The sequence below is a fragment of the Jaculus jaculus genome, chromosome 7, assembly GCF_020740685.1.
Source record: "Jaculus jaculus isolate mJacJac1 chromosome 7, mJacJac1.mat.Y.cur, whole genome shotgun sequence".
Classification (NCBI taxonomy): Eukaryota; Metazoa; Chordata; class Mammalia; order Rodentia; family Dipodidae; genus Jaculus; species Jaculus jaculus.
This window is the reverse complement of record NC_059108.1, coordinates 155,657,485-155,667,042: the sequence shown is the minus strand read 5'-3', so window position 1 is coordinate 155,667,042 and position 9,558 is coordinate 155,657,485. Positions and strand designations below refer to the sequence as shown.

Below are 9,558 nucleotides of genomic sequence, written 5' to 3'. Positions count from 1 at the left end.
CCGCGGGAGCTGCAGGAACCGGGTTCCCGCGGGCCAGGGGGAGGGGCCGCCGGAGGAGGCCAGGAAAAGAGAAGCGGTGGCGGCGTTCGGTCCCAGCAGGCTCAGGCTGAGCCCCGTGGGCTCCTCGTGAAGGTTCCTCTGTGAAGTGTGTGCCTCGCAAAGGGGGGAGGGTGCCGGCAGCGTCTTCCTGCAGACTTTAGCGGGTGAGACCGGAGGGAGAGACTTAGGTTAACCAGCCCGCTACCCTGGGAACCCAAAGCCATTGCGGACCCCAGCCGGCAGGCTGCTGTAGCCTGATGAAATGGGGAGAGCCAGGCGCTGCAGGCCTGTGAGCCTCCTCTAAGGTCAGGTCAGGCTAGTGGTGTGTGAGGCCTGTGCTGTGGGTCCCTCTGGGAGGATAGACCATGATAGCTAGTTTTGGTGGTCTTCCACTGTGGGCTCATGTTCCTGTGAGGTCACAACTTTTAGCATCCATGGCTCCCTACCACATTCCAGTGGGCTACTTTACTTGCCTGGATCAATTCTAATTGCTCCCATGGGAACTTAGGACTTTCCACTTCTCGAAGTTCCTTTTCCAGAGCTTCTAGTGGTGACTGGGCCTGACATCTGTTCCAAGCTTGTGAGCTCAACAGGAATTTCCCCAGCTGCCCACTACCGGCTGGTCATCCTTTCCTGAGCCCCTCCTAAGCCACCTTAGAGCTGTCCATCTGTCCTGCTGGCCTCAGCCAGAGTTCTAGCAGAAACAGCCTTACCAGAGAGAGTTTACACACTGGGTTCTAACAAGAACTGATGTTATTGCCTGTGCCCAGCAATGTCATGTCATACACCCCCCACACACACACACACACAACCTGAAGGTGGAGGAACCACTTTACAGGTGGGGAAAAGACTAAGAGAGGTCAGGCGCTTCAACTGAGATTGGGGTTTAAAGCCAATAAACCTGGTTTCAGAGAACTACCAGCATATTCAAAGCAACAAGGAGAGGGGCAGGAGAGATCACTCAACGGTTAAAGATGCCTCCAAAGCTTGATGGCCACTGTTTGATTCCCCAGTGTGCACAATGGCACATGTATCTGGACCAAAGGAGGAGGCTCTGATGTACCCATCATGTCTCTTTCTTCCTCTCTCTTCGAATGAAGGAAGGGAGGGGTAGGAAGTCCCGAAGGAAAGGGAGAAGCTGAGGGTACCACTGGGGGAGGCTGCTCCACCTGTGCCATGTCCTCTGTGTCCAATGCCACCTCCTGCCTCATTGTGCTCTGCAGCTCCTAGGCAGTCTTTGCCACTCTCCTGACTTCTGCCAACTTCCTCTTTGCATTCTATAGAGCAAGGGAGCCAGGAGGAAGCAATGTTTCTGGGCACAGGCTGAAGATGGCCTTGGTGCTCAGCCTGGAGCCTGGTGCTGTCTGAGCTTGCACCTGCCCAGGTAGGCTGGGCCATGCTCTGTGGATGAAAGGCCTGGGACTTTTTTGAGGGCTCTTCCATGCCCCGTGGTTAATGTGTAATCAGGTGATTTCTAAGGAGTCTGGACCATAAACTGGCTGGGTGATGTCACCTAGCTTCTTGCCTGGAAGCTGCTGAGCCAACTACTATGGGCCCCAGAGAGAGCAGAGTGTCCACAGTCAGGGTTTGGCCCACCAGGCCTCACTATTGCTCCTTGCTCTGGGGATCACTAGGGCTTCCAAGTAACCTGGCCTGCCCTAACATTGTAGTCTGAAGGCTTCAAAGGCCTTGGCCACTGCCCCCCATACTCTGCTTGGTGAGTCAGCCTGTGTCCCAAGGACAGGTACCCTGGGATCACTGAGGGTGGCTGGACCTCTGAGCCAGCACTTCTGTTTTCCTCCTTAGAGTATCAACAGAATGGGGCAGAGGCTAAGGGTCACAGGAAGCCACAGGCGGCAACCTGTGCCAGTGCTGGGTGTGGCTCACTACTGAGGTGGGCAGCCTTGCCCCTCATCTCTCCTTGGTAGTCCTGGTCTCCTCTGTGCAGGGAGAGGCGAGGGGTAAGGACAGTTGGGGGGTTCTGAGAAGCTGCAAAAATCCAGGACAATGAGGAAGAGAAAGCCCTGCCCCCTACCTTCCCTGTCTGGACACCAAGCCACTTCCTCTGCTCTCCATTTTACACAGAGAATCATGAGCACTTTGGGCCTTTGGGGGTGGGGTGGGTTTGGCAGCTGCAGATATCTGAGATGAGGAAGGGGCTGCAGGGGCACAGGGTGCAGAGATTCCAGGCTTAAGGGACACCTGCTGCCTGGCCAGCCCAGGGCTCTTTTTCTTTTTTTCCTTTCTTTTGAAACAAGAGCTCATGTAGTCCAGGCTGGCCTTGAACTTCTGAGCCTCCTGCTTCCACCTAAGGGCTAAGATTACAGATATGAGTCAACACACCTAGCTCCATGCACCTTCTTTTATGGGTATGTTTTATTGGCCTATGAAGTACCTGTGTGGATTAGGCAGAGTGGCTCACACCTGTAACAGAACTTGGTAGGCTGAAGCAGAAAGTTAATGAGAGTTTGAAGCCAGCCAGGGTACACAGTGAGAACCTATCTCAAAACAACTATAACAACAACAAAACAAATGGCGACTTGGAACAGGTTGAAGCTGGTGGAGGTGAACAAGGAAAGAGTTCATCTGTTCAGCAGCCCTGGACACACCCTTCCAGGCTACACTGGCACAGGAGGGCGGGCTTCCTGCCCTTAGGTCTCTGCCTAGTGTCCCTTAAGCCTGGAATTCCTGCTCCAAGTCCTACTGTTATTTGGATCATGAGAGGACACTTGCTCAAAGCAGAAGCGCTGGATCCTTTCTCCTTTGCTGCCCGCCTCACCCTCCCATGTGACCCTAGCACCTGGAAGGGGCTTATTGTGCAAAGGCTGCAGGGATTTTGTCAAGTACATAGAGATGCGAGGTTCCCTCCTTATTTCATTACCATAGCAGTGGTTAAGGGGCTGTGAGTAGACACACAAACTCACTTATTTTCAAAATATTTTATTTATTTATTTATGCAAGAGAGAGAAAGCCAGGTGTGCACGCCTTTAACCCCAGCACTGGGGAGGCAGAGGTAGGAGGAGCGCTGTGAGTTCGAGGCCACCCTGAGACTACACATTTAATTCCAGGTCAGCCTGGGCTAGAGCAAGACCCTACCTTGAAAAAAAAAAAAAAAGAAAGAGAGACAGAGAGAGAGAGAATATATGGGTATGCCAAGGCCTCCAGCCATTGCAAACGAATTCCAGACACATGCACTACCTTGTGCCTCTGGCTTACGTGGGTACTAAGGAATTGAACCTGGGTCCTTAGGCTTCACAGGCAAGTGCCTTAACCAGTAAGCCATCTCTCCAGTCCTCACTTCTTTTTTTAAATGTTTGTTTACTTATTTATTTATTTTTATTTTTAAGTTTTTTGTTTTTTCAAGGTAGGGTCTCACTTTAGTCCAGTCTGACCTGGAATTTACTATGTAGTCTCAGAGTGACCTTGAACTCATGACAATCCTCCTACCTCTGCCTCCCGAGTGCTGGGATTGAAGGTGTGCACCACCACTCCCGGCTTTATTTTTTTTTAATTATCTATTTATTTGGGAGAAAGAGAGAGAGAGAGGAGAGAGAGAATGGGTGCACCAGGGTCTCTAGCCACAGCAAACAAATTTCATATGTATGTGCCACCATGTGCATCTGGCTTATGGGTAATGGGGGATTGAACCTGGGTCCTTAGGCTTCATGGGCAAGTGTCTTAACTGCTAAGCCATATCTCCAGCCCTACTAATTTATTCAAGAGAGAGAGAGGAGAGGGAGGGAGAGAATGAGTGCACCAGGACCTCCGGCCGTTGGAACTCCAAATGCACGAACACATCTGGCCTTACACGGGACCTGAGAATTGAACCCAGCCTGTCATGCACACGCCAGGGCCTCCAGCCACTGCAGACAAACTGCAGTTGCATGTGTTACTTTTTAATGGGACTTTTTTTGTTTTTGTTTTTTTGAGGTAGGGTCTCACTCTGGCCCAGGCTGACCTGGAATTCACTATGTAGTCTCAGGGTGGCCTTGAACTCACAGCGATCCTACCTCTGCCTGCCGAGTGCTGGGATTAAGGGCATGCGCCACCACACCTGGCCAGACTTTTTAAAAAATATATTTTATTTATTTATTTGATACAGAGAAAGAGAGAGACAGAGAGAGAGAGAGAGAAGGAGAGAATGGGCGTGCCAGGGCCTTCAGCTACTGTAAACAAACTCTAGATGCATGTGTCCCCTTGTGCATCTGGCTTATGTGGGTCCTGGAGAATCGAACTGGGATCCTTTGGTTTTGCAGGCAAGTGCCTTCACCGCTAAGCCACTCTCCAGCCCTAGCCCTAATCGGACTTTTAAAAAATGCACATAAGGGTACTCGGGAAATGGAACCTGGATTGTTAAGCTTTGCCGACAAACGCCTTATTTTTATTTTTTTAGGTAGAGTTTCACCCTAGCTCAGGCTGACCTGGAATTCACTATGTAGTTTCAGGGTGGCCTTGAACTCACGGTGATCCTCCTACCTCTGCCTCCCCGAGTGCTGGGATTAAAGGCGTGCGCCACCTTGCCCGGCTAAAACTGTTTTGTATAGGCTGGATTCATAGAAGTGGGATTGTCAGGGTTATGGATTTTGAACATTTTAAATTTTCATAGATTTTGCCAAATTGCTTTCCAGGAAGGATGTAGTGACCTGCAGCTGCAGGCAGGGCGTTAAGACATTTAAACTCACAGCCAGCACTGGCTAGAGTCAGCCTACGTTTTCCCAGATCTGGGTGCGTGGGGTACTGACAGAATCGCCGGTTTAGTTTGATTCTGATTAGTGGATTTTAGCAATCTCGTGTATGCGTGTTTTGTATTGACATTTCCTCGCATCTTTGCCTGGCGACTCTGGGTGGCAGTTTTGGTGGTGAGGTGGTAGGGACTTGAATCTTAAGAGGAGTGGGATTGTCAGGGCGCAGGTTCCTGTCTTTCAGCTCCCGTAAGTCTGCGCAAGGTCAGGCACCACGGGCTAGGTGGCAGCCAGACTGCGCCTCTAGTGCCGCATCGGAACACCCAGGAGATGTCCGCGGGCACCTTGAGGGAAGGTGAGTGGCTCGGTGCCAGTTCTGATGGCAGAATCGGAGTGCACGGAAGTGGTACGCGATAAGGAAGGACTCAGAGAGATGCTCTCTCCCGGCTTCGCGCGGTCGCGGCGGAGTGCGGGACTAGACAGGAGCGGGGGAGGCAGGAGCCCGGTCCTCAGTTGCTGGCTGGCTCTCAAGCCTCAGTTTCCCGCCTGGAGGCAGAGTGTAAGAGGCGGGTCTAGGATGACCAAGCACCGGGGATACTGGGCGTGCGCCACGCAGGACGGCTCGGCTGCGCGGGGTGCAGATTAGGGGACCGCTGGGTGGGCGACTGGGGGATGTCGGGGGGGTTGCTGCCGAGGGACAAAGCGGCGGCACCACCCCGAAGCGCGGGCCAATGGAATGAATGGGCTATAAATACCCGCCAATGGGTAGCCCGCGACGCGCCCCTTAAGAGCCCCGGGAGCGGCGAGCTGCCGCTGTTCGCCTGCGCCGCGCCCGGAGCTGCCGAGAGATCAGCGCCCCCGCCCCGTCCAGTCTCGGGGTGAGCGGGCCCAAGGGCCGGGGGCGGAGGGGCCCGGGGCGGCGGCGTCACGGGCTGCCGTGCGGCCTGGAGCGCTCCGGGGCCCGGGGATGCTCGGACGCCGGGCGCGAGCTGCAGACCCCTCCGACCTTGGCAGCGTCCCAGGGGTGGGGGGGCGCCTGCGGGCCCGAAGCGACCAGCGGGACCCGGAGGCTGGTGCGTGGAGCTCCGCTGACCCCGCGCCTCTCCGCAGCCCGCCGCCGCCGCCATGCCCTTCTCCAACAGTCACAACGCGCTGAAGCTGCGCTTCCCGGCCGAGGACGAGTACCCCGACCTGAGCGGCCACAACAACCACATGGCCAAGGTGCTGACCCCCGAGCTGTACGCCGAGCTGCGGGCCAAGAGCACGCCGAGCGGCTTCACGGTGGACGACGTCATCCAGACCGGAGTGGACAATCCGGGTGCGCGCCGCTCCCTCTCTGCCTCCCTCCCTCCCTCCCTCCCTCCGCGCGGTCTGCTTCCTTCCGTCTCCCGGGACCGAGGGTCCCGCGGCCCGTCTCCGCCCTCCCCCGGGCCGGGGGCGTGTTGGGGGGGCTCGCGCTCGTTCCCGCGCTCAGCTGCAGCCCCCCCCGCGGGGCGCCCCAGCTTGTCGGTGACGTCACTGTCCCTGCGCCCCTCCCCCAGGCCACCCGTACATCATGACAGTGGGGTGCGTGGCGGGCGACGAGGAGTCCTACGACGTATTCAAGGCACTCTTCGACCCCATCATCGAGGACCGGCACGGCGGCTACCAGCCCAGCGATGAGCACAAGACGGACCTCAACCCTGACAACCTGCAGGTGCGGGGTGGCGGGGCCCGGCGGGGGCTGGGGACGCAGTGCGCTCCCCGCCGCCGCCGCCGCCGCTCACCCCGCTGCGTCCCCAGGGCGGCGACGACCTGGACCCCAACTACGTGCTGAGCTCGCGGGTGCGCACGGGCCGCAGCATCCGCGGCTTCTGCCTCCCCCCGCACTGCAGCCGCGGGGAGCGCCGCGCCATCGAGAAGCTCGCGGTGGAAGGTAGGCAGGGGCGGGCGGGCCCCGGGCCAGCGCGTCCCCGAGGGACCCCGAGGAGCCGCGGAGGCCGGAAGGGGTCGGGGTCCGGCGGGCCGTGGGGTCCTGACCTCGCCGCCCCGCAGCCCTGTCCAGCCTGGACGGAGACCTGTCGGGCAGGTACTACGCGCTCAAGAGCATGACGGAGGCCGAGCAGCAGCAGCTCATCGACGACCATTTCCTCTTTGACAAGCCCGTGTCGCCGCTGCTGCTGGCCTCGGGCATGGCCCGCGACTGGCCCGACGCCCGCGGCATCTGGTGAGCCTCCTCCCCGCCCCCGTCTCCGTGGAGGGCGGGGTCCCTGGGGCTGAGGAGGGCGGGCCCCGTGCGCGCGGTGCCACCCCAGCCTGGTGCCCCAGGTGACCTTGGTCCCGCAGGGGTGCAAGGGCCCCGCGCCGCAGGAGGCCTCGGAGGTGGGGACTCGTCAGCGTCTCTCCTCCGCCCTCCTCTAGGGAGCCGGCGCTTCTTGTTTTCTCTCCTTCTCACCCTTTCCCCCGCCGGGATTCTGCCAGGTGCCAGTGACGCAAAAGCCTCCGCACCAGTTCGGGCAGGGCTCCTGCCCCCGCGGTCGGTGCGTGCGGCGGTGGAGGAGGCGCAGCGCGCTTCGCCTGGCGGTGGGCTGCCCTGCCCGGCCGCCCCCTGCCAGCCACAAGCACGTGGCTGCAGGTTGGGGTACATGTGAGGAGCCGAGGTGCCATCATCCCCCACTGTGGATGAGGCTGGGTTCTCAGGGACAGCCCACACCCCGCATCCCTCCAGAACCAGCACTACTGGGGCTTGGGAAGTTTCTCTGGTCCGAGGTCACCTGGAGTGGCTTTCAGGATGTGCCCACATTCTGCGAGGGGATTTGGCTTAACTGTGCCTCTCCCCCAGGCACAATGACAATAAGACCTTCCTGGTGTGGATCAACGAGGAGGACCACCTGCGGGTCATTTCCATGCAGAAGGGGGGCAACATGAAGGAGGTGTTCACTCGCTTCTGCACTGGCCTCACCCAGGTCAGGCCTGGTGCCCACACCTTGGGACTGCCTGCTGGGGGCTTGGTGCCAGGGAGGGCCTAGGGGCCGAGCCCAGAGCCCAGTTCTCCCAGTTCCAGTTGGTTCCTTGGGGGACTCCCAGCCAGGTCTCCCCTTTGACCTTCCCTTTCCAATTTCAGATTGAAACTCTCTTCAAGTCTAAGAACTACGAATTTATGTGGAACCCTCACCTGGGCTACATCCTCACGTGCCCATCCAACCTGGGCACTGGACTGCGGGCAGGTGTGCACATCAAACTGCCCCACTTGGGCAAGCACGAGAAGTTCTCCGAGGTGCTCAAGCGACTGCGGCTTCAGAAGCGAGGCACAGGTGAGGGGCAGGTGGCACAGGTGAGGGGCAGGAATTATCGGTTTCCTCTGCTCTGCTGACCTGTTTCCCGATGTCCAGGTGGTGTGGACACGGCCGCAGTGGGAGGGGTCTTCGATGTCTCCAATGCCGACCGTCTGGGCTTCTCTGAGGTGGAGCTGGTACAGATGGTGGTGGATGGGGTGAAGCTGCTTATCGAGATGGAGCAGCGGCTGGAGCAGGGCCAGACCATCGATGATCTCATGCCTGCCCAGAAGTGAAGCCTGGCCTGCACCACCACCAGCCTGCTGCTTCCTAACTTATTGCCCGGGCAGTGCCCGCCATGCACCCCTGATACTTGCCGCCTGGCGGCTGAGCCCTTAGCCTCGCCGTAGAGACTTCTGCTGCCCTGGGTAGAGTTTATTTTTTTGATGGCTAAGCTGTTGCTGATGTTGAAATAAACTAGGGCTTGGCCTGTTCTGTGTGTCTGGAGTGGCGCCTCTCCTTTCCTAGGGACAATGGCATGGAGGTAGGGGTTGTCTTAGGCCTGGCATCTGTGCCAGCTCATCTACTACAAGACAAGACAGTAGCCAGTGTGTGTGGGTGAGGGGGGGCAGTCTGCTGTTCCAGCTCTTTCCTGTCCTTGGAAGGGACATGAGGGGAAAGGGAGGGGATCCAAGGCTCTGAGTCCTGAGCATGTAAGGACATTTGGGCCTTTGGGGTGGAGCCTAGGACTTGCCTCAGCCCCATCCCGGGAGAGGGGAACAGATGGAGGGGCAGAAACTTGATACTTTTCCAGTTCCATCCCATCTTCCAGGCACCCTGCAGAGCCAGGAATCTCTCTTCCTGCCTTCTCTCCTCTCCTGCTTGCCCCCCCCCCACACCTACTCTGTCTCCAGAATAATCTTCTGTCCCACTTTCTGCTCCCAGCAGTCTCCCCTCTGGGTCCCCAGGCTCTACCCTCCAGTTCCATCCCGGAAAAATCCTTTTGGTCCCGATCCTTGACTTACCGCCTTCTTTCCAGGGCCCTAGGGATAGCCCACCTGCTTCCACTCATCACCTGGCCCCTTCTAGAAGATGAGACTTGGCTGTTTCTGCTGTGCCCTACCTCGGGAAGGGACATGGCAGAGAGGGTGGGGGTTCCAAGATTCTGAGCCCCTGCTATCAAGGTCCAGTTGGGTTCCATGGGCTCTTAGGAGGGAATCTGTCCAACAGCTGAGGCAGGATGCCTGCTTCCCAGCCCCCAGAGTGCCTCCTTCAAGACGGCTTGGGCTGCCACCTGCTGGCCAGGTTATCCTCTACTCTATGGCTACGTGTCAGGACCTAGGGGCACCCCTACTGCATGTGATCTGGCAGGGTGGATGGGTGTCACCATAAACCTCACACTCATTGAATGATGCTTGCTCAGTAAAGATTGTGGGTTAATACATTCTTGTTTCCTGTGGACATGGTGTGTGCCTGGAGACTGGGAGGCTGCAGCAGGCATGTCTGTCAATGGTCAGGCTCCATCTGGGGAGTCACATCCAGTTGGCATGGAGCCCTCAGCGACAGAATTAAGAGAGCACTGA

General features: G+C 57.7%; 1 protein-coding gene across 1 annotated transcript; it reads left to right on the top strand.

Moving 5' to 3' along the window:
• The first annotated feature begins 5,534 nt into the window (after nucleotides 1–5,534).
• Ckb (creatine kinase B) lies at nucleotides 5,535–8,482 on the top strand. Its single transcript, XM_045154378.1, is given in 8 exon segments — nucleotides 5,535–5,599; nucleotides 5,832–6,039; nucleotides 6,263–6,489; nucleotides 6,492–6,636; nucleotides 6,756–6,927; nucleotides 7,543–7,666; nucleotides 7,825–8,014; nucleotides 8,093–8,482. Coding segments are annotated over 7 exon segments (1,230 nt in total). The 5' UTR covers nucleotides 5,535–5,599; nucleotides 5,832–5,846; the 3' UTR covers nucleotides 8,272–8,482.
• Nucleotides 8,483–9,558: the final 1,076 nt, after the last annotated feature.